Source organism: Pan troglodytes, chromosome 12 (assembly GCF_028858775.2).
Source record: "Pan troglodytes isolate AG18354 chromosome 12, NHGRI_mPanTro3-v2.0_pri, whole genome shotgun sequence".
In the NCBI taxonomy this organism is placed as follows: domain Eukaryota; kingdom Metazoa; phylum Chordata; class Mammalia; order Primates; family Hominidae; genus Pan; species Pan troglodytes.
The window spans coordinates 113,528,610-113,552,635 of NC_072410.2; the positions used below are offsets into that span (position 1 = coordinate 113,528,610).

The 24,026-nt window shown below is 44.4% G+C and overlaps 1 protein-coding gene across 7 annotated transcripts in view; it reads right to left on the reverse strand.

The window, feature by feature from the left end:
- Positions 1–24,026, reverse strand: part of ASAP2 (ArfGAP with SH3 domain, ankyrin repeat and PH domain 2) — a 200,340-nt gene that overhangs the window by 57,217 nt on the left and 119,097 nt on the right. For 6 of the 7 annotated variants that reach the window (XR_010149630.1, XM_016946784.3, XM_016946765.3 and 3 more), the window contains 5 exons: positions 21,073–21,158; positions 14,155–14,230; positions 13,789–13,875; positions 4,347–4,450; positions 4,182–4,251 (listed from right to left, as the gene is read on the reverse strand). Coding sequence is in view for 6 of the 7 variants with exons in the window: in XM_016946784.3 (XP_016802273.1) it covers positions 4,182–4,251; positions 4,347–4,450; positions 13,789–13,875; positions 14,155–14,230; positions 21,073–21,158 (423 nt within the window). In the remaining variant the exon portion in view is untranslated. The remainder of the gene's footprint in view (positions 1–4,181; positions 4,252–4,346; positions 4,451–13,788; positions 13,876–14,154; positions 14,231–21,072; positions 21,159–24,026) is intronic. The other variant, XM_054678229.2, reaches the window with a different exon arrangement.

Sequence of the window (24,026 nt, forward strand, 5' to 3'; positions counted from 1 at the left end):
GAGGTTATACAGCTAGGGAGCGGGGAAGCTAGGATTCCAACAAGTCAGGCTGGCTCCAGGGCTCGGGGCTCAACTGCCACCCTCCCTGTCCTCGACGTGGGTATCCATGGAAGGCGGTCGCTTGCCTGGACTTATCTTTAAGAGCAGCAAAGAACCACAACTTAAATTACTACAACTCATTCTCCCTCCCCACCTCCACCTTGCAGTCTTTCTTTTTCCCTGTGATATGGGGAAAGGTGTTCGTTCTTAACTACCATCAAAGATAGATTTCTCACTTTGCAGCATACCACAAAATAGAGAAAAATATTCAGCACCTTTATTTGAAGTAGGAATAATTTATGAAGACATAAATGTGCCTACATATTAAAAAATGACAACCATAAGAATGGGTCCACAAAACACACAAGTTGATCTTAAGCAATATCACCAGCAGTTCTGTTTTACATTAATAACTGTTTGCTATTCAGGTTAAATATTAAGTACACAGATTAAGTATTAGCAAACAGTAAAGCTATTAGAAAAATTTATGGGAGAAAATTCTATCCATTAAAATCCTTCCCTGTTGCAATTTGGAAAAATACGGTGTCACCTGGGCGCGGTAGCTCACACCTGTAATCCCAGCACTTTGGGAGGCTGAGGCAGGTAGATCACCTGAGATCAGGAGTTCCAGATCAGCCTGACCAATATGGTGAAACCCTGTCTCTACTAAAAATACAAAAATTAGCTGGGCATGGTGGCGTGCACCTGCAGTCCCAGCTACTTGGGAGGCTGAGGCAGGAGAACTGCCTGAACCCAGGAGGCAGAGGTCACAGTGAGCCATCCAGCCTGGGCAACACAGCGAGACTCCGTCTCAAAAAGAAAAAAACAAACAAATAAACAAACAAAAAGTGTCATCAGTTAATTGAGATATAGAACGGTTTCATCTAATTCACAAAATACCAGTATTTTCTTGAGAATTTAATTTGAGAAGCCCTAGTTTAGTAGAAAACTTGGGAAGGAATGGTAAAAAAAAAAATGCAACAGCCTTAGAGTTTGCCATGCAGGCAGAGATTATCAGTGATTCTCCATTCTAATCGTGCCATTCTATTTTTTCCCAATTTGTCAGGCTTTTAGAAGGAAGGTGTTTTCTTCTTTCTTCATGACTGATCATTTTTTAAAATTTTAGATTGTGTAAGAGCCACTGGACATTCCTTCCAGTGTAACACAGTCCCCAGCCCTCAGTGGTGTGGCAATCCTGCGAATCTGGCAAAGAGGATACCTGATTAGAGTTATTTTGTCTCAAGGATCACTTCTTCCTAGGGCCAGAAAACAGACTTGGCTAAGAAGGAAATTCAACTCGGGCTTTGAACGAATCTCCCGGATGTTATCCTCAATCCTCTGCTCCAATCAGAATACAACAACTTCATTTCCCAGAGGCTGCCAGCTTCCTGGGAAGGGTTTTCCTACCAGTGTAAATACACCCTGTGTGCTTCCATTTCTTAAAGACCTGCTTCGCAGCTATGTGCCAGGCTCTGCTCTTAGACTTCCACTTAATCAAGTCTTTGGAAATGTGCCCTTTTTTCCTGACTGTAAACGAGCACACTCAGGAGCTGCTGGCCAAACAGGTGAGCTGCACAAGAAATCAAGTCAAAACCAAACCAAACCAAAAGGGCATCTCTCAATTCTCTTTCTTGGTATGGGTGAACTCACTTCCCCACATGCAACCCCTCTGTAGACGCAGTCATACAGAAGGGTCCTCTGGATTCTGACTTCCAGAGCACGCAGGGAAATAGGGAAAAGGTGAGAAAAGGAACACTCAGCCACTGAACGGAGGGCTGGAAAACTACTTATTTTTCTGCATGGCAGCGAGGAAGTGAATCAAGACAGCCCCAACTGCCACCCCTGCAGGATGTAGGCGGCGATGGCTGCTAAAGGCAGGAGGAGACCTCTGGAAGTGGAGATTCCCTGGAGCGGGTTTTCCCCTCCAAACACAAAGCACTTATTAAATATGCACACGCTGTGTGACAAGCTGAGTTCTCAGCATCCCAGTAATGCCGGTTATAACCGTACTATCTGCCAAAAACTGGGGCAACCCATCCAAATTTAAAGACAACTAAGCCTCCACATCTTTTGAGAGGAAGCTCAAGCTATGGAAGTGACTCGAAGTGAAGTTTATGCTGTCAGCAAAGGATTACCAGACCTGTTTTCCACCTGCCATGGAAAGAGCCACTCACTGGCTTAAGCTGAGGCCTGGATCTAGGGGAACTCTCAATGAAGCAAATATGTCCCTTGACTTCAGAGCTGTAAAAGCATGAACTAGAACTTAGTTGTATGACAGTTTCTGCATTGAGGCAGTCAATCGGAGTTCAAACAAACAGCGAGTGGACACCAATTTGAAAGCAAACCACAGAACCACAGGTGTTGAGATCTGGAAGGTATTTAGAAGGGTGCCTAGTCTCATCTAATCTAACATTCCTAATATTAAATACAGTGATGGCTGGATAAATTTGCTTCCCTTGGTCTACAGAACTCATACCCTCACATCCACGCATGGAAAGAATGTCTTTTTTTTTTTTTTTTGAGATGGAGTCTTGCTCTGTCTCCCAGGCTGGAGTGCAGTGGCGTGATATCGGCTCACCACAAACTGCCTCCTCCGTTCAAGCAATTCTCCTGCCTCAAGCAATTCTCTCCTCCCAAGTTGCTGGGATACAGGCATGCACCACCATGCCTGGCTAATTTTTGTATTTTTAGTAAAGACAGGATTTTTGCCATGTTGGCCAGGCTGGTCTCGAACCTGACCTCAGCTGATCTGCCCGCCTCGGCCTCCCTAAGCGCTAGGATTACAGGCTTGAGCCACTGCACCTGCCCACAATGTCCCATTAAGATCCACACTGCATGGCCCTGGGGTCGCGGGGGCGGGGGGAGTACGGTGGTGATCACATGACCAGTGAAAGCTGGGTTTTGAAAACAGAAAATGACCTTCATTTCCAAGTTCAGAGACACATTCAATCCCCTAGACCAGAGGTCACCGAGAATCGCTCCACTGGGTATATACTGTTCTAGCTCCTCTCTCCCTTTCTAAATTGAAGTTGGCAAAAACGAAGGCACCCCCAGAGGAACACAATCCTTGCTGCTGTGACATGCTTCGGCTGGGGTTTTACTCTATTCCCTTATTCATAAGAACCTCAGGGCCGTTTCTCTGGACCCCATGCTGAGTGATGACATTTCTATAGGGGCCAGAAAAGCCCCTCTGAGCTCCTGCCCAGCTCTGCCTTCACCAGGGACTGGAGGGACAAGGGGCAGGAAAGACGGTTACTATCATCCACTCACACGCCCAAGGCTGCTGGCTTGCATGCACTACTAGGCCTCTGCTTGGGGAATGGGAATGCAAACAACCCTCAGCATCTCTCTAGCAACAAAAGGGCAACGACCTCGGCCTTGAGATGTTACCAAAGCTGTCTACCAGCCCATGTGGTTATCACCAGCTCTAGTCATGCCAGGTGAGGCAATAGTATGTATAACGCTGCCATGGAAAGAACAGTGTGGTGTGCAGGGCTGTGTCTGTGATCCAAGTTCCTGGCCTCTGAAAGCTAGATTGGTAAGGAACTTTATCCTGACCGGCTTTTCATAAGCTCAACATAGAGGGCTCCGTTTTTTCTTGCATAGACTCTGATAAACAGGATGATGGAAAGAGGCCTTAAAGTTGGGCACCATATGTTAAGATTTCGATAATAAAATTACTGAGATGTCTTTTCTCATGGATTTCTGGTCCCCAGAGTCCTGCCCATTTTTTTCTCTTAATGGAAAAGTAGAAATCTTCCCAAGTGAGATGTTCAATTTCCAGAGACAAAGAGAGCTGGGGGAGCAGTCTGCTGTTCTGTGCTTTCTGGAGTCACAGGCTTCTAAATAAAGACAACCTGGCTTATCAGTTACTCCTGACTCTGCTAGGGAGTGGAAGATAACAAGGACAAGACTCCATCTGGCTAAAATAAAAAATAAAAATAAAAAAAAACATAAACAGGCTGCAGGTGCACCAAATCAAGATGGAGGCCAGCAAGCGTTTCTGACAGGGAAATTCTCTAAGACACATCCTTAATACCGTAACACATGGAGAACAACTCCTGCCCTCTAACTTCAGAAAGTCCTCCAACACCAACCTCACCTAATACAGCAGACACCATGGATTAAAAGAGAATACTTACGGTACCATGGGATATGGTCAGAAAACCATTTTTAACTGAACATTTCCTTTTCTGCCACACTTTTCGGATCCTTGTGGATAAGTGGGAGAAACAATAAGAGTTTAGACATTTTGGACACGAGATAACGAACGTACATTTAAACTCTAGCCACACCCCCTTACGTACCCGTCACTCTTCTTGTAGAGGCTGCCGTTCCGCTCGGTCCCATGTTCCTTGTTTCCCTGAGGCTGATGTAAGCTATAAGCTGTGCTCTGACGAAGTTGGGAGTCCTAAAAAATGGTGAAGAGTGTGTTTTTAATCTTGTCCAGGTCCTAATTTTTAGAAAAGCAGTATACAAAGGAAACTTATGCCTAATGTGTTTTTTTTTTTTTAACAACAACAAAAATTGGAGAAATTTCCCCTTCTCAACATAGCAAAAAAGGGACATCAGATTCTGCTCTAGGAACTGATAAATGCCATCTATCAGGCTGGAGAAGGAAATGTCAGGAAACCAATATTCCCAAACTGGCTGAAGGAATGAGCCCTGGAAGTTTCCAGGTTTTATTTCATTATGAGCCTTAACCCCCTGACAATGACACGAGGCTCCCACTACGGCCACAGTAGCGCTCGAGGAGGGAGGTGATGCAGTGAGTGGAAAGGCAGGGGCTTCCAAGCAAAACGACAAAATCAGCTTTCTGTCCCTTACTACAGAACCATCACATAAGCTCTCAGCCTCAGTTCCCTTCTTGGGCAATAAGAAAAGAATACCCAGTAAGGCCAATAAACAGTAAGGACTCAATAGGATCACACATGTGAACATCAACAAGTACTGCACAAATCTTCACTTCCTCACTCCACCAATCTTGAGTAAGGGGGGTCTGACCCTGACCAAGGGAGCTTAATCATAGGTAAACCATCCACATGGTCAGCTGAGAATCTGATTGAATCTACCACAGTTGGGAAATTCCAGCCTATCAGCTTCTTAGGGTAAGCGGGAACTAGCAATGAACACCCAGGGCCCAAGTCCAGTGTCTGGCATCCAACAGGTGGCTCAACTGGTGTTTAACAAATGATATCAGGCTGGGCGCAGTGGCTTATGCCTGTAATCCCAACATCTGGGGAGACCAAGGTGGGCGGATGGCTTGAGCCCAGGAGTTCAAGACCAGCTTAGGCAACATAGCAAGACCTCGTTTCTACAAAAAATACAAAAATTAGCTAGGTGTGGTGGCAGGCGCTGGTAGTCCCAGGTACACGGGAGGCTGAAGCAGGAGGACTGCTTGAGCCTGGGAGATCGAGGTTGCAATGAGTCATGATAGCACCACTGCACTCCAATCTCAGTGACAGAGCGAGACCTTGTCTCAAAAAAACAAAAACCAAACAAAACAAACAGTAGCAGACACTCTGAGCTGAGAGTAGGAGAGGCCACCAGTGCCAGTGCAGGAAATTCTATTTCCCTGAGACTTAAAGGAAACGAGAGGGGAGCAAGATGTGAACCAAGTGTTCACAGGTCAACCAGGAAAGGGCCGAGGGCTGCTCGTAGGTATTTAATGAGAACGCCTATCCAGTTCATTCCATAATGGGAGAAACAGGGACACAATGAAAATAAGCGGTTTGCTCCAGGTGCAGAGCTCCTTAAAGCAAGAGCAGAGAGTGGAATGGAATCCTGCCTTCCACTCTGAGGCTCCTTCCATTACACCATCTTCTTTCCCCAGAGAACATCCTCAGAGTCTAGGGCCACTCTCATCATTGCCACTGAGCAGCTCACCATCCTTGGAGAACGAAGCACATCCCCAAACGATGAAAGAACTAACACAGGAAACTCAGTGTGATGGAAGCTGAGAACAAGAGCACTCAAGAACTGAAGAGTCAAAGGGAGAAAAGCACAGGAAAAAGCAAGTTTTAAGCATGAAGGCCAGAACTGGCACAGAATCAGGGTAGGATCTTCAAGGCAAAGTGGATAGCACACAGAAGACACAGGGAGGTCACGTGGTCAGCACCCAGGGAAGCTGGACAAATACTGCATCTGAGGCAGTAAGGCCCAGGGGTGGACAAGACGGGCTGGAGTCAGAGTTTCGACTGCATCCCAAGGCACAGGCAGCCTCTTGGATTTCTGACAGTTTGAAAAAAGATTCTGAAGCACAAAACTTTTTAATTTTAATGAAGTCCCATTTACCTACTGTTTCATTTGTCACTTGTACTGTAAGGGTGCTATCTAAGAAACTATTGCCTAATCCAAGGTCTTGAAGATTTATACTTATAAATCTCTTCCAAGAGGTTTATAGTCTCAGCTCTCATTTAGCTCTTTGACTCATTTTGAATTAATTGTGATTATGGTGTGTGGTAAGGGACCAAGTTCCTTCTTTGTTTGTGGCTATCCAGCTGCCCCAGCACAATTTGTTGAAAAGACTACTCCTTCTCCATTGTCTTGGCACCCTTGTTGAAAATAAATCGTCTCTAAATGTAAGGATTTATTTCTGGACTCTCAGCTCTATTTCATTGGTCTATATGTCTCTCCTTATGCCAGTACCACACTGTCTTGATTATTACAGCTTTGTGGTAAGTTCAGAAATCGGGAAATGTGAATCCTCCAACTTTGTTCTTCTTTTTCAGGATTGTTTTGACGATTCTGGGTCCTTTGCGTTTCCACATGAACTTCAGGATCAGCTTGTCAATTTCTGCACAAAGGCAGCTGGGATTTCTGATGGGGACTGCACTGAATGTGTAGATCAATTAGGGGAGTACTGTTATCTTCACAATAAGTCTTCCAACCCATGCACATGAGTGTCTAGCACTGACTTTTTAAACTCTGCCAAAAAAGAAAAACCAAAAAACTCCACGTGAGCAATCAGTAACGTGCGGAGGCACTCTCCATTACTGAACTGACAACCAACCCTGAAACAAGCAGAGCCCAGGAGGGGAGAAATGAACTCATTTCCACAGAAAGTTCACACAGCACTTGAGCCTCTGGATAAACTAGGGCACACACGCATTCATGGGATGAGGATGGTCCCAGCTTCCACATTTTCTCAGAAGGGCGGAACATTGGCACCAAAATTCAGAGCAAATCCAGCTTTCAACGTTGCTGAGAACAACGCTGTGGAAGGAATGTGGAGAAATACTGCTCACCTGTACAGCGTCTCTGTGAAAGACTAAAAATAAACCTGTCAGGAGACTCAACTGCACAACCAAGAAATACGTCTATTGATTTGGGGGAGAAAAAAAGCCCTGCACAAAGTAAGTGGTGAAATCATGTGACAACACCGCTAACACTGTTCGTGCCGCGCATATTAATCAGAGCGATTTTCAGGTCTCACGTACAGGATGAGGGACATTCTTCTCAACAGAATCAGACCCTATGCCAGAAGGTGACAAAGAAATCACCCTGTTTTATTCTTTTCTTTAGGCCAATTAAAGCATGCAGGCAAATCTGAATTAAGCTGGCCTATAAAACTTCACATTTGTAAAAAAGAGGAATATAATCCGTTTAACATAAAATTGAAACTGTTTTAGCGCGAATTACTTCAGCATCCTCTAGGTGACTCCCAGGCGACCCAGTAACAATAGCCTTTGTTAGCCTGTACAAAACGCCTGACCAGGTGAAGGCCTGACAGATAAAACCGGCCCTTTCACATGACCAAGGTTCTGATTTTTAGAATACTATGCAAGGAAAAAGAACCTCTCCTTCTGGAGAGAAGAATAACATAAAAAGTAAGAGAGGCCAGGGCGGTCCATGTTGCCCCAATTCCTGGAGACTCCAATGTACTCTCCACTTTCCTAAGAGAGATGAAGACAACCTAAGCTCGACTGACAAAGCCTCAACGTGCAGGGACTGTTTGTGTGCCTGAGTATGCAGGGTAGGCGGGCACTTGGTGGAACCTCAAAAGGCTTTCATGAAATTCTATCAGTGTCCAATATCCTCTGTCCTGTGACACCCAGACAAGTTCTCAGAGCTCAGGCATCATCCTTGATCTTAACTTTTCTGTGGCCCTATGAAGTATCAGCCATTGGGTCTGGCCAACATAGAATCTGCCCAGATGACCAGTAGAATCCTTGAGCTGTCTAAGACTCTAGGATAGCTTAAAAGCTGACATTTTGCCCACTTCTTAGAAAGTCAGTGTCCAGACAATTCCTGTGATTGACAAGCTTGTCGAGGAGTCATTTTTGGAAGCTTAAAATTTCTCTGCCCAGGAGGGCTGTGATGTCCAATTCATTCCCCATCTTCTGAAGATACGACAGGTGTGTCCACCCACATGGGCACAACTGGGAGCTGGAGGCCTTGCTGAGCCAAGCACTGAGCCATGGTCTAAGAACAATGCTCTCAAATATCGTTACCACCTATTCTCCATTATTTAAGGGTAATTTTTAAAAGACTCCGGAGAACCAGTTTGACATGGAATAGATCAGGGTCAAATCCTGGCTCTGATGCCACTGTGTGAGCCCAGCAAGGGCACTTATCCTCTCTCTCTCACAGAATGAAGTTGCAGACATGGCTGGCCGGGTGCGGTGGCTCACGCCTGTAATCCCAGCACTTTGGGAGGCGGAGGCAGGCAGATCACGAGGTCAGGAGCTCGAGACCAGCCTGGCCAACATGGTGAAACCCCGTCTCTACTAAAACTACAAAAATTAGCCAGGCGTGGTGGCGCGTACCTGTAATCCCAGCTAATTGGGAGGCTGAGGCAGAAGAATCACTTGAACCCAGGAGGCAGAGGTTACAATGAGCCAAGATCGCACCACCGCACTCCAGCCTAGACGACAGAGGGAGATTCTGTCTCAAACAAACAAACAAAAAGTTGCAGACATGGGCAAACATTGCCTACCCTGTAAAGTGGCTTGTAAGGATCGTTGGCCACACTTGTAAAGTGCCTGGAAAACCTGAGAAGTGAGGTAAACAGGAAATGCCCTGCAATGGACAGGAACAGGTCCCTCCTCCCCTGGAGTGAGGGGACTGTGGAATGTGACGCAGGCTGGACACAGAGAGGTGGGTGAGAGGCAGGTGAGGCTGGAAGGCCTGGGTCAGGAGTAAGAGGAGAAGCCTAGAGCTGGGTATGACAGCATCTTGAGTCAGATAGGGAGGAAGGAAGAGGGGCAAGAGCCATGAAGACATAGGGCCAGAGGACGGACCAACAAGGAGGCTAAGGGATATGTCACACACAACAACAGCAGCAGTATCCATTCCTGTTGAACCTCTAAGAGCGCGACACCAAGAGGGAAGGGAATTTGGTCACTACGGTATCTTTACCACCTAGGAGCTCAGTATTTGTTGAATGAACTATTAAGATAGTTTATTAATATTTATTAAGATGATTAATAAATAATTTTATTATTATTAAGATAATATGGTAAGTGCTCTACAGAAATGATCTCTCAGATCTCCTGAAAACTCTGAGGTTGGCTGTATTATTCCTATTTGACAGACGGGGAGACCACGACATGGAGAGGTCCAGGAACCTGCCCAGTGTCACAGGGCAGGGTAGGAAGTGGGAGACCCAGGATTCAAATGCCAAGATCCATGCTCTTCTGCTCTGCTAGACAGCTCCCCAGGCAACCCCGTCCTAGTCAGAAGCTGTCCTCTCCACCAGCCTCACCTGCTGGGACTCTGCTAACTCCTGCCCCGCCCCCAGTTTTTCGTTTTTGTTTTGGAGATGAGGTCATGCTCTGTTGCCCAGGCTGGAGTGCAGCGGTGCGATCTTGGCTCACTGCAACCTCCACCTCCCAGGCTCAAGGGATCCTCTCACCTCAGCCTCCCGGGGAGCTGGGACTACACGTGCATGTCACCACAACTGGCCAATTTTTTTGACTTTTGGTAGAGATGGAATCTCACTATGTTGGCCAGGATGGTCTTGAACTCCTGGACTCAAGCAATCCACCTGCCTTAGCCTCCCAAAGTGCTGGGCCTATATCTGTGAGCCACCATGCCTGGCCTGCTAACTCCTAATCATCCTTCTAAGCCCCATCCCAGGTATCACAGCCTTTGGGAAGTCATCCCTGATGGCACCTGCCCAGCCCGCACTGGGCAGACACTGCTTCCTGGAGCTGATGTCCACGAGTGCTCTCATCACACTGCGCCCCAATTGCTTCTCTGTCCCCACCCCCAGAGCATGAGCCCCTGAAGAGATGATAACCGGATCCATCTTGTTCTGTTGTGTTTGTGGAGTGCTGGCTTAGGGTAACAGTGGAAGAAAGGGTAGCTGGATGTGTGAACCAACAAACGAGTCCTCCACTGAGGGTGACATGGAGGCCAGAGCCAGGCTACCTAGCAGCTTGGCAGGAGAGGCAGGCAGGTGGTCCCTGGCAGAGATCTCTGTGATGAAGGCCAGATTTGGGCATGTAAGATACGCGAACCCAGAGACAGAAGAAAATTATGGCTGTGGTGGACCTTGGCTGCCTGGGTGGCACAAACTGTTCTATCACATCCTACTAGACAGGATGCTCGAAAAAGAGGGAGCAAAAGAGAGAGAGAGAGAGAGACAGAGACAGACAGAGAGAGATAGACAGACACAGACAGACAGAGAGAGAGAGAGCAACCATACTTGAGATCTGTAGAGTGGAAAACCACGGTGGTTTCAGCATTCAGACCTGTGAGGCCATGCCCCAGAGCCCGATCCTCCCCATAGAAGCACACAAGTCTGGGTTCTCCACATCAAACAGCAGAGAGAGCCTGCACACAAGTGATGAGGCTTTGGGACTCCGCCAGCACCCCAACAGGGTCCATCCTGGCAGAACACCATCGGATGGATGACGTGGGATGGGGAAGGCAGGAGGCGAGGCTGACGGGGAGAGAGCTCAACCAAAGATGAGCAGTGCCAACGAGTTTAACTGTGTAGATAGGATCTTCTCCAAAAATCAAACACTATGGTACACAGGTCGATCCTCATTGTATAATATTGCACTATGGGTGGTCACTGCACAATTTTTCAACTTTTCTCCAAGTATGAAAACATTCACAAAGAAAAATAATGGAAATACCAAACAGTAGTATTCTCCTTACAGAGAGCAGAAAATATCAAGCACAAAACATGAATGGCCAGTGATTGGGAGGTGTGAGGTCACCGGGACCAGAACGGCACAGGCTCCACACTAAAACAAAGCTGCAGGTTCACAAGGAAACAGCAGCGCGAAGCTACCACACTGGAATGGCCACTCTTCATTCCTTCAATAACTGATGCTTGGGATTTACAGGAAGAGAATGAGGAGCACTGGCTTCTACCAACCATCAAGGCAGTTTCTTTGGGGCATGTTACTTAATTTCTATCAACTGTTATTACACAGGTAGGGTTAGTATTTTTATAACACTGAATAAAAATCCTCTTAACATCTTCAGTTGTCTAAGTCACAGAAAAAAATCCAACCAAAGGGAATGACGGCCTAAACAATAATGACCAAATGATCAATTCTTATTGCAAATTTGAGGTATACAAGATGGAACCCCCATCATAAAAATCATTTTAAAACAGAAAATTTAGCATTTTCACATCTGCTTATTACTTGCAACTGTGTTCAAAGATTGCCCAACTTGCTGAATGCCATCACCTAAAAGCAACGCAGAGCATGATACACAGAAAACACAACACGCCCACAACTACGAGACTGTTGAGTTAGGTCTTGACAAGGAGCCAACTGGGCAGACAGCCAAAGAAGAATAGTAAAGGAGGTTCATTTGATCCCTCTGTGCAATCAGGGGCAGATGGGCTGGTTAACAAAAAACAACAAACTATAAAGAACTTCTGGTCTGTGCTGGTAAATTTGTTATTACTTTCCTGCGAAGCTGTAAATAACCAGTTCTCTCACAACAGCCCGTTTTCCCAAACCTCCTAATTCTGCACAGCCACAGCAAACACAGCCTTTGCACTGTGCCCAGAGGGCTATTTGGCCCCAGCAGCTGCTCTGCCTTATTTTAAACCTGAGCTTTGCTTCATGGGTTGGATCTTCCTTCTTAGACAAAGGCAGTTCTCGATCATTTCCAACGGTGCGCTGGGGAGCAGCCACCTTGGACGGCATTCTGGCTCCCGCCCTCGCACTACCTCCTCCTCGTTACCGCTAGCCCACTGTTTTCTCCTTACGCCAAGTTTTTTTTCTTTTGCTTATTGGGAATATCAAAGCGTCAGGGCCTACATTCTCTAGACTAGGAGGAAGTCACCGTGTTGTAGGTCATTTCCAGCACTAAATATAACCTTGCTCTGCCAGTGTCTCACTTAGTTGACCCATGTTTACCAAAATCCTACTAAACGAGTGCTGTGGCACTACAGTGTGATGGAAGAATGGCTCAGAAGGCAGGGTGGCATCCTCAGGCTGCTCGAGGTCCGGCTGGTGAAAAGGCATCTGTGCACTTAAGGCACAACCAACACTCAAAAAGAGGAATAGGCTGTGATTCAAATGGGGCTTTCAAACAGGACGTGCTCTGTGAACTCAGATCACTGTGGGCTGGGGTGATCAGAGGCAGCGCTCCAGAGGTGGGGCTTCAGAGGGACTAGAGAGATGTGCAGAATTCAGCCACTCAGGGGAGAGAAAGGGAGGGAGGGAGGGACCTGCTTCATCTTCATAAAGGAACAGCAGCAAAAGTGTAAACTGTAAACCCAGAAAATGTCCACTTCCCTAATATTTATGCAAACTCTTCAGCCTTTAATAAAGTCTACAACAATGAAAGGTGAGGGGTTAAAATAAAAAATGCTACTAACCATCAATATATAAAAGGAATATATATATGTATGTTCACGAATAAAACATGCAAAATTCTGCAATTTATTAAAATACTGAACTACTTACTCTCCTAGACTTCGGTCACAAAAGGTAAACGCATTTGGGAGAAAAACAACAATATTCAGTTATAGTACAAGAACTTACAATAAAATAGAGCTCACCAAACTGCCAACAGGGAACTTTATGCTGTCAAGTAGTTTAGCAATTTCTCTAAAATCACTAGATATATGTTTAGATACATTCCTTTTATTAACAAGGAAATGGATTTATACTAAATTCACATTATGATACCCACATTGTAGTGAAAATATAGTAAAATTATCTTTAAAACTTACTTTTTAATGGCTTTTTAAAAACAAGTCCCCACAACATAAACTGTCCCTGCTGACATGTTAGCACACAGAGACGTCATTACAGAAAGAGGGGAAGTAAGAGAACTAAGGATTTCTGCCTGTCATGATGGAGGCAGCTGTAAGAAAAGCTCATGCCTCATATTTTATAGAACACAACCTCAGGGCTGGCAGAGCCCCAGCTGGTACCCTGCTACGTGCCTAGGCCCAAAGGGGCAGAGTCCATGTATGTCAGGGTAGGGAAATGACACAGGGCCAGGTACAGGATAAATAGCACAAATGACACATGGTCTCTGTGACGAAGCCACTGAGAGCTCCTTATCTAGCAACTGACAGAGCACAGGGTTTATACACCGCCATTAAGGCCATGCATGTAGTAAATGCTTCCTCCTGAAATAAACATATTTTAAAAGATGGTTTTATAGAACTAAATTGCAAGAATACATTAAATGTTTTACTGGTGCCTGACACAGCCCGGGTGAACTGTGAGCTCCTAGAAGACATGAACTTCATGTTCTTCAGGCCCAAAGCCTCCAAGAATGGGGTGAAAACTGCAATCTTTCAAAATTAAATCCCCTCACCTCTTTCTGTTCAACCTGCAATGCGGATTTCAAAATATCTCGAAGCTGTATCAACTGCCTTCTTTCTTCATCCTGGGCCTGTTTGATCTTTAAAAACACACACACACAACAGAACGAATCAGAAAATTAAGACTGAGGTACAGTGAAACGTTGGTGCTCATGGGGCCATTTCCACACAACGTGACAACTGCCTCCCTCGCTGGTCAAACCTCCCCTCCCACCAAGACAGAGGACAGGCGTGGGAACGCCACACTCCACGTGGGCGGCACGGCATGAAAACACAGGATTACACAGAAGTGACATTTAGATGAAAATGTCTGTTGCATTAAGATGGTTTTAAACCACAGTGGGAGGGAAGCTACTCACCGTGTGAAGATCCGTAGACAGCGTTTCAATGGAAGGTTTGAGGCTTTCCACGGCTTTGAGTCCATCCTGAAAAAAACTAGCAGGAAAAAGAAACAGAGATGACACTTCACAAAGGAAAAAATAATTTTGTCAGACAGATTTAAAAACTTCTTTAAAGTGACTGAAGTCATTATGTAACTCCTGGGGGAAAAGACTGTATGAACAGAACCTTAAAATATCAGGCAAACCAAGAATAAAATGACGCTCAAAATTAGCAGAAGCGAACAGAAAAGGAAATGCAATAAGCTTAAGTATTTGAGATTTTTCTCGACCCATATAAAATGAGGCCTTGAGTTTCAGTTTATAACGGGAGAGGTTCTGCATCTGAAGCCAGAAAGGCCATGGGGCGCAAGTGGAAGACACTGAAGAATGTGCCGCAACAGGCGACCGCGACATGGAAAAGAGAAGGAATGCAGAGGCCGGGTGCGGTGGCTCACGCCTATAATCCCAGGGTGAGGGACTTGGGGAGGCCAAGGTGGGAGGATCACTAGAGACCAGGAGTTCCAGACCAGCTGGCCAACATAGCAAAACCCCTAAAAATACTCTATTAAAAATACAAAAAAAAAAAAAAAACAAATACAAAAATACAAAAAGCTACTACTCGGGAGGCTGAGGCACAAGAATTGCTTGAACCCGGGAGGTGGAGGTTGCAGTGAGCCAAGATCATGCCACTGCATTCTGGCCTGGCGACAGAGTGAGACTGTCTCTCAAAAAAAAAAAAAAAAAAAAAAAAGGAGAAAGACAGAGACAGAGAGAGAGAGAGAGAGAAATAATGCAGAAAAGAACCAACCAAGCAGCTTTGGTGGCCACACTGTATCTGCGGGGTAGGAAACCGTGGGTAGAGAACTTGAGATCAAATATCAAGAGGAATTTTTTATTTTAAGGCTGAGAACTCAGTGCTGTGAGGTCACCTATAACAAGTGATTCAGGAAATACAACAGAGGCTGGACAAGTTTTTCTGCTGGAGCCATGGGCTGGTGTTCAGCGCTGCCTCTGGAGGGTGCTGTGTGTAACCCTTTTGAGAGGAATGAAGAACGGGCATTTCCATGAGCTAAGGAGAAAGTTCTAACCTGTAATGAGGCCTGATGCGGCCCCAGCCTGCAGCTCCAGCCTCAATCCACACCATTCCACCCTCTTCATTCACTCAGTTCCAGACATACCGGCCTTTTCTCCCTTCCTCCATCACCACCAAGTTCTCCTGCCCCTGGCCCTCTGCATTCTGTTTCTTCTCTCTAAAGCCTTCTCCTAAGGTGTGTCTGCTTCACCTGGCTGATTCCCACTCATTCTTCAAGTTTTAGGTTAAACATCCCCGGTTAGTGAGGCCTTCCATAATCCCCTACAAGTTATTCCCCTATAAGAGGCCTTCTTATACTTTCTCAGAGCATTTTGTATTTTGCTTCAAAACACTTGCTGTAACTGCAATTATGTATTCATTAGTGTGATTGTTTAAAACAGAATTCCCTCATTAGATCTGAAGTTCTAGGAGGCACAAAGTACCCACGAAGTTTGGTGTATTTCAAGCATATGCCATTTATTGAATGAATAACTTAATGAAGGATGGACTGTCACCAACTTTAGCCAGTTTATTAGATACCAAGGAGACTATCTTTAAAAAGTGATCTGGGTTTCACATATGTCATGTGAGGTGATGTTTACTTCTTTTAAACTCAGCAGTAGCTCTATGGGTGTTTCCCAGACCAAATGCATCACACACAGAAGGCGCCGTGAAAACACTGCAGCATGGCCTTTAATGCAGCAACTCCAAGGAGGAAGGAGAGGGACACACAGGCCGTGGGGCATGAACTCTGACCAGTGTTTATTAGGGGTCACAGAGGTCAGGATGCTAGAATGTCTTCATTCACCTTTAGACAGACACATCATTCTTTATTTTATACTCTTGTTCCTGTATTTTAATACGTTTTTTTCTGAATATAGAATATGTTTCTGAACTCATCTAATTCTTGTATTTTATTTACATGTTTTTCTTTATGTAACTATTTTCTTAATCACTTCAAATTCTTGTGAAATAGGAGGACAGAGATCTCTAAGATCTAAGATAAGGAGTAGGAAAAATATTACAGGTGATAAATGCAAAACCACCCAGGGAGAGGGAGCAGGTGTACAGCTCCAAGAATCTTTGCGACCTGGCAATTCTCCCTACGGTCAGACAGAGAGCGAGAGTGAGAGCACGTGAGCATGAGCCCTGTAGTGGAATCAAGTGCTCAGAGACTTCTCATCAGGACGCTGTTTCCAGCATGACGATGAATGGTGTACTTGTAATAACAATATGAATATGAATTTGGATTTAGATTTAGATTTCATCTTTGTAATAGCCCAGCCAATCTTCACCATCCACCTACCTGGAAAATCTCCTCCCTCTGATTTTTCAAAGTGCTGACCTTCCCGTACCCTCCTTGAGGTGTGTCTTGGCACCCAGACGCCCCTTCAAAGTGCAGTCAGCCCTGGCATCAGGAGAAGCTTCAAGAAAAGGAACACTATTCCTTCTCCACTGGCTGCTGTCCCTATGACAGTCCTAACTATATAGCCCCAGAAAATTTTCTTAAGTTGAGCCCATTAACACCTTCCCAAGCTTCACAGAACTTTTACCATCAACAATACCCAATCAAATTTTGTTGTCTATTAAACATTTTCTAGCCTGCCTCACCAGGCTAGAAGGGGTGTATTTCTATCCTTTAAAATACACCCACTTAGAGGCAATTATCAAACCCACCAAGCAGAGTAGCTCCTTTCTTCTCTGGGCCCCACACACCGTGCCAGGGCCCCTCCTGCAGCCTTCACGCCACCACATTCCAATGCGGTTTCTGCTGATGGGGTCTGCCTGTGATACCCGCCCCTCCCTCCTCTGCAAGCTTCTGCAGCATCCGGGGCTGAGCCTTATCTTGACCATGCATTCCAAGTTCACTGAGCAACAGCTGGTCACAGTGGTTTCCAGCAGGTATTGGCTCAGAGAACAAGTCAATTCAACATTCATCACCACCTTTCAAACCATGGTTGTATTTTTTTTGAAAAAAAAAAATCGCTCTGTCGCCCAGGCTGGGGTGCAGCAGCATGATCTCAGCTCACTGCAACCTCCGCCTCCTGGGTTCAAGTGATTCTCCAGCCTCAGTCTCCAGAGTAGCCGGGACTACAGGTGTGCACTACCGCATCCGGCTAATTTTTGTATTTTTAGTAGAGACCAGGTTTCACCATGTTGGCCAGGCTGGTCTTGAACTCCTGACCTCAGGTGATCCGCCCCCCCTTGGCCTCCCAAAGTGCTGGGATTTCAGGCATGAGCCACCGTGCCTTGCCAAACCATGGCTGTCTTTATTTTATAATGTTATAATGCCCTACTTCTAGATTCCGCTAGAGTACAGGATCTTCAATGTTCAGGAGCAAAGACTAATAAGACAAGTTTTCAAGATATTCCAGGAAAGAGGTAGAGATGAAAATTCCTTCCTTAAATGAAATAAAAATAAAAGAACACGAAGTATTCTTTAAGAACACTTAAAGTGAGAAGAAAAAGCAAAATAACGCATATCTACGTAGTTCCAAGGGTCAACAGCCAAACCTGAGCCCTGGAATCTGGTTTACACAGTGGCCTCTTCACCCTGGCGGAGCACAGCAGTGTGCAGAGGCCCGCGTGTGCCCAGCAGGCAAAGCTGTGCCCTTGGGGGCGAGAAGCGGAAACTGGGCGTGTGTGATGGGGGAATGAGAGGCGCTCCCACACGTGGAAACACCCACGGCTGCGAGCTCTTACTCTGCAGCTGAGTTGCTCGAGCTCCACGTTGTACCCTCCAGAATGTGAATTGAGAAAGTCAAAGCTGCCTGACTGATTTGAAGAGCAGGCAGCGTACACACTCTCTCTCATATCCAAAAACGAAGTAATGGAAGATTCATATTTTTAAAGGTTACTGAGATCATGTCCATAAAAGGCCAACTACTTCACTTTTCCACAAGTGGTCTGTTGCTACCCAACTGATTGGTTTGGGCAAAATAAAGGGGCGGGGGAAGGAAATCCCAGAATAGCTTCTTCTTAAAAATAAAATATCAGCAAGGAAGCAACCCACTTCCTAAATTGCCTGACATAAGAACTGAAGAAGTAATTTGCATGCTCATCACAAAGTAAGAATTTTGAGTCTCCATAAAATAATTCATCTTGAAAACTATATAATTGCAAGGTCTTTTCCACCAAGTAGAGATGAGCTCTCTTTTTAAATTTTTTAATATAAATTCATGGGGTACAAGTGCAGTTTTGTTATAGGCCTGGTGGTCAACTTAGGGCTTTTAGGGTATCCATCACCAGAATAACATACATTGTACCTACTAAGTATTAATAATTTCTCATCATCCCCACACCCTTCACCCTCCTGAGACTCTGCTGTCACTCTACTCTCTACATCCATGGGTATGCCTTTCTCAGCACCCACTTAGGAGTGAGAACATGCGATATTTGTCTTTCTGCGGCTGGCTTGTTTCACTTAAGATAATGACTTTCAGTTCTGTCCCTATTGCTGCAAAAGACATGATTTCACTCTTCTTTTTTTTAAATGGCTGAAGCTCTCTTTTAACTTTGGATGAACCACTCAGCACATCCTCCTTTGCCGCCTGACCTCAAGTGCTTTAGAAATGCAACATCATCAAAGCTGTATTAAGAATTCCAAAGCAGAGCTCAGTTCAATTCCACAGTGCAATTCACTGCTGCAAATACGTGCCAGGTAAATGTGCCACACACTGTAGATATAAAACAAATAAATGGCATGGCCCCTTCCTTAAGAGCGTATAGTTCAGTGGCACAGAGACACAAGGAAGATGTCATCATGGAGACAAGCAGACGGTGTGGCGGCAACACAGGAGGAAGAAAAGGAATTCCAAAAGGAAGAAGCATCGCAAAGCAGGAATGATCCATAAGCTGGGTCCTAGGAGGAACAGAAGACAGGGAGGGCACAAAGGAAAGAGGCCTTCTAGGAAAAGAAACAATTCTGTACAAAGGTAGGCTGCGGGTGGCACAGCCTGCTCTGGGAAGGTAAGCAGACAGGCATGGCAATTCCACAAGGAAAAGATTTCTTGTCCGTCCACACCTTCCACTCCCGCTGTCACGAAGCCAGCTGGGCCATCGTCATCTCTGGGCTGCACAGGGACAGGAGCTGTGTACACAAGCAATTGCCCACATCCACCCTTGTCCTGTTTGGTTCCTTCTCCACAACACACAGAGTAATCTTGTTACAGCCGAGAAGCTTCCTGAAGCTGCTTCTAACCAACACCACTGTCTCTCTCCCCATCACTGTTTTGCCTTTTCATAAACTCAGTTAAATATTGGCTCGTGTTTCCTACTTGCCTCCCCCATGAGACCCCACGGTCCGTGAAGGCAAGAACTTTGTTTTCCTCCTTACTGCATCACCAAAACCCCTAATAGCGCCTGGCAGATCACAGGAGTGCATACAAATGATCCTCTGCTTCAATTTCTTCAAGAGCTTCCCAACATATTTGGGATAAAATCTAAAAACTTTTGCAAGATGTCTGGGGCCATCCACATCCCTAAGGCTTTTCCATGCAGTTTCGTTTCACGCCACTCTCCTTTTTCACTGAGCTTATGTCACCTTGGCCTTTTTCCTGCCTTAAGACCTAGACCCTGCCTGGAATGTTCTTCCCCCACTCCTTATCTGCCGGCTCCTACTCATACTTTAGATCTCAGATCCATGTCTCCTCAGAGAGGCCTGCAGCTCATTCAAGAAACAGCCGAGTACCTACTGTGTTCCGGGCACTGTGTGCTGGCTGTTGGAGACTGTATCAGGGAACAAAATAGAAAAACAAAAAACAAAAAACTCTACCCTAAATCTTTATCTAAATCAGGTCCCTGTATTATATTCTTTCTTAGATTCCTATACTTTAAAACAATTTTGTAAACATCTAATTAGAAATTTGTCTCTTTCGGTCTAACTTCCCTACTTGACTCTTTGAGCAGGAACTATGCCAGCACTGTACATCACTGTGTCTCTCGCCTCTGGTCCAGCACCTGACATGTGCTCAATAAAAGTGTGTTGGGTGGGTGAGTGAAGGAGCCAGAGGCCTGTCTATATCAGTGACTGGGGGTCGAGGAGCAGAAGCCAGGTCAGAGACGTGGGTCAGACTGAAGTACTGACATAGATGGCAAAGCTGAGTACTTGAGCAGCCCCTGCACGTGGAATCCTCTCCTTCTCCTCTACTAACATCTTCCTTTGCTCATCACAGTCATTGGCTCCACAGGATAATATATAAAAGTGTTTTCTTATTTTAAAACACTGCATTAACATCGTATCATTTCTCTTTTAACAAACATCTGAGAGTTGCGGAATAGGTCAAATGAGTTTGTCCCTCTACAAAAAGAGCCAAAAATAAATATATCTGGCAATTACTACAGATTTTTTATGTTGTATATATGCTTTTATTTTTAATTAAGATATAACCCCTAAGCCATAAAGCCATAAAATTCATCCTTTTAAAGTGATTTTTAGTAAATTCACAAAGTTGTGCAATCATTAGCACTCACTTCCGGAATATTTTCAATATCCCACAAAGAAACCCTATACCCGTTAGCAGCCATTTCCCATTTCCTTCTTCTTCCAAGCTGAGGCAATCACTCACCTGCTTTCTGTCTCCGTGGATGTACTTATTCCTGACCTTCCAAATAAATGGGATCATACAGTACATGGCCTCTTGTGTCTGGCTTCCTTCACTGAACGTGTTCTCAATGTTTACCCGTGTTGTCGCATGAGTCAGCACCTCATTCCCTTCACTATAGACTTCTAAGTGGTGTTTATTTCCTATGAGCTATCTATAGATCTACCAGAAGTTGCCACACATGAACAAACATTTAAGATAACATAACAGAGAAGAACTTACTTGCATTGGGCATGAAAATATTTGATCAGATTCTGAAGTAAATCTACTCCCTTTTTAATCTTGATTTCGTTGACCTTCAGCAGATACTGTTGAAAAATGAAAAGGAAATGTCACGGAAGTAAGCAGAATACGAGTTTAAAAGGAGCTTCTGAGGACTGAGATGATTTCTTCTACTTCTTTGGCATCTTTTACAATGCGTAGAGCGCATGATCGACACTTAGTATCGCCTGGATTCCATAACCGTTTCTTTATTTTGGGACCATATGAATTATCTGACGGTCAGATAATTAAATATTGAAGTGCCAAAAACTCCTAATAATAAGACAGTCTATCTTGGCCTGCTAGGAGAAATCTTCACTCTAGCTGCATGGAAGACTATGGATGGTTCAAATAAATGGGATTTCTAACCATCTCAAACATACTCCTGCCCAAGGTCCCTTACTTTAGGAACAATAACCGCTAACGTATTGTAGCTGAGATGCTTGGCATCATGTCTCTCGTCCTGAGACATTTCCCTTACAAGTAAAATAATGTGATTGTTGGAAAAAAACAAAGTTTAATTGAAATGAATTAAAGCTATTCTTAACTTGGAGAATTCATTAGTGACCACGAAGGTATCAGAAAGCCTCAGGGAGCTACAATGGTTCCAGTGTCAGGAAATAGAAGGACTTCATGAGTCCCCATCCCCTCCGCTGTCAGGAGATGATCTCTGAAATGGAATGTCCCCTGGAAAAGCTGCTGATTCATGCCCTGGCTCTCAGCTGTAAAGGATGGGCGGGGGTGGGGTAGGGGTACCCAAGTTCAGTTGCTGGCTGAGGTCTCTCTGCAGCCCAAGGAGAAGGTGGAAAGCCGCTGTGAAACTGTAAGCTACAAATTGTCCTTCTGCCTGTAACAACCACCTATAGGTCCTTCTTTCCCTCTTTCTTTTTGATATTAAATATTTGGTAATGTATCAAATTTTTAAACGTATGTACATTTTGACCTAGAAATTCTACTCCCAGGAATTTATTCTAAGAAGATAACCACAAAAGTTTACAAAGATGAACAGAAAAGAAGATACACTGCTATCCTGTTTATAAAAGTAAACAATGGCAACAGTCCAAATCTAATGAGTGGGAAATTAACATATGGTGCATCCATACAGAAAATACTGTGCAGCCACTAAGCCAATAAAACCCAAAATTTCTGACATGGACATCAACATACTAGAGAGTGAAAATAGGTTATAAAGCATCAGCAGAGAAAGATCTACTTATACGATTTTTTTTTAATGTATACATAGGGACATATAAAGATGTTTAGTTAAATATCAAAGTGGTTATCTTTGGATAAGTAAAATTTGGGGGCGATTTTTAATTCCTTTTATATATATTTTCTTATATTAACCAATTTTCTTAAAAAGTATATACTATTTTTACAATCAGCAACAGAGGATCTCTCACGCCTTCTCCGCTCACAGAAGGTCTGTACTACCTATTTGACATACTGAATTTCTTTATTAAATGAATTTTGAAGAAAGGGCTCCATAGCTTTAAAATAAAAGCCTGAAAGCCACTCTTCTGCATTAGATCCTGGGCAACTCAAATTTTAAACACCTAAACAACAGCAAGCACTTAAAGCTTGAGAACTTCAGTTTGGGGAAACAGTCAAATAATTTTAAAGTCATGTTTGTTTGTTTGTTTGTTTTTGTTTTTTGTAGAGACAAGGTCTCACCATGTTGCCCAGACTGGTCTTGAACTCCTGGGCTCAAGGAATCCTCCCACCTCAGCCTCCCAAAGTGCTGGGATTGCAGGTGTGAGCCACCCTGCCCGGCCTTTTAACATGATTTTAATGCAGGCAATCTAATTCACTTCAGAGTTGGATTCTCAAGGAACTGTTTTTCAAATGATCTTTCTCACCCATGGAAAGAAAGGCCTTCACGGCCCATGACTATCTGGCCAACTTCTACACTCTTCATCAGATGTCTTCTCCTGTGAAAACTGTGAGTTTACTGTTAGATAAGCCCACCTCTGCTTTTATGCATGCATATAGTACAGCTCTCACTCAACTGTGAAACATTAGTGCCTGACCCTTCCAAGTGCCAGCTCTGCAGAGCCAGGACCCAGCACTACCTGAGGACTGCTCAAAAGATGGCTCAAGTCTATGACTTAGAGGCATCATCTACACAGTGTATTTCCATTAAAATAAATGACTTAGTCAGTTCACAGGATCAATTCACCTGGATACAGAAGAGAAGAAGTAACCAGTGCAAGGTGCACACCACAGGAAGCAACGACAGAGCCAAGTGGGGAACCAATTACTCCTCAAGTCATGGCTATGACCTTCACGTACTATTTGAATGTCAAAATTCAGTAAGCATTTTAAGTAGTCTTAAAGTGTTTAGGTAAATAGATATCTACTTTACTAACCAAAAAGAGCATGACCTGAACACAAACACCCCTTTCCAAATTCATTCTTTGTAAAACACTACTACTTAATTTCACCCTGATTGTTTGTAAAAATACTACTACAGTACTTAATTAGAAACAATACCCTTACAGAAGGAGGATTGAGGAAAAAAAAAAAAAAAAAACCAATACTTTGTGCTTGTATAACACACAGCAGTTTCCTAGTCCCTGTCTCATGCTGTCTCGCTGATTTCTCTGCCACTCTATGAGGTAGGCCAGGAAGGTGGTATTATACATGATATGTGTTTTTCTTTTGAGAATGCAACCTCTTATACTACACGATATGTGTTTACAAAAAAATGTGTATAAAAACATCCATTCTCCTGTCTATAAGAACCCTTTAAGTTTAATTAAAGGCTTTATCTTGAGAATTCATTTCACCAAGTGAATATTTAAAAATATTTGCTTGTTTTTCATCTAGTGAATATCTCTAAACATTCTCTCAATGAAAAACAAGGCGGTAAAGGAGGAATCAAGGAGCAAAAGACACGAGACAGACATAAAAAA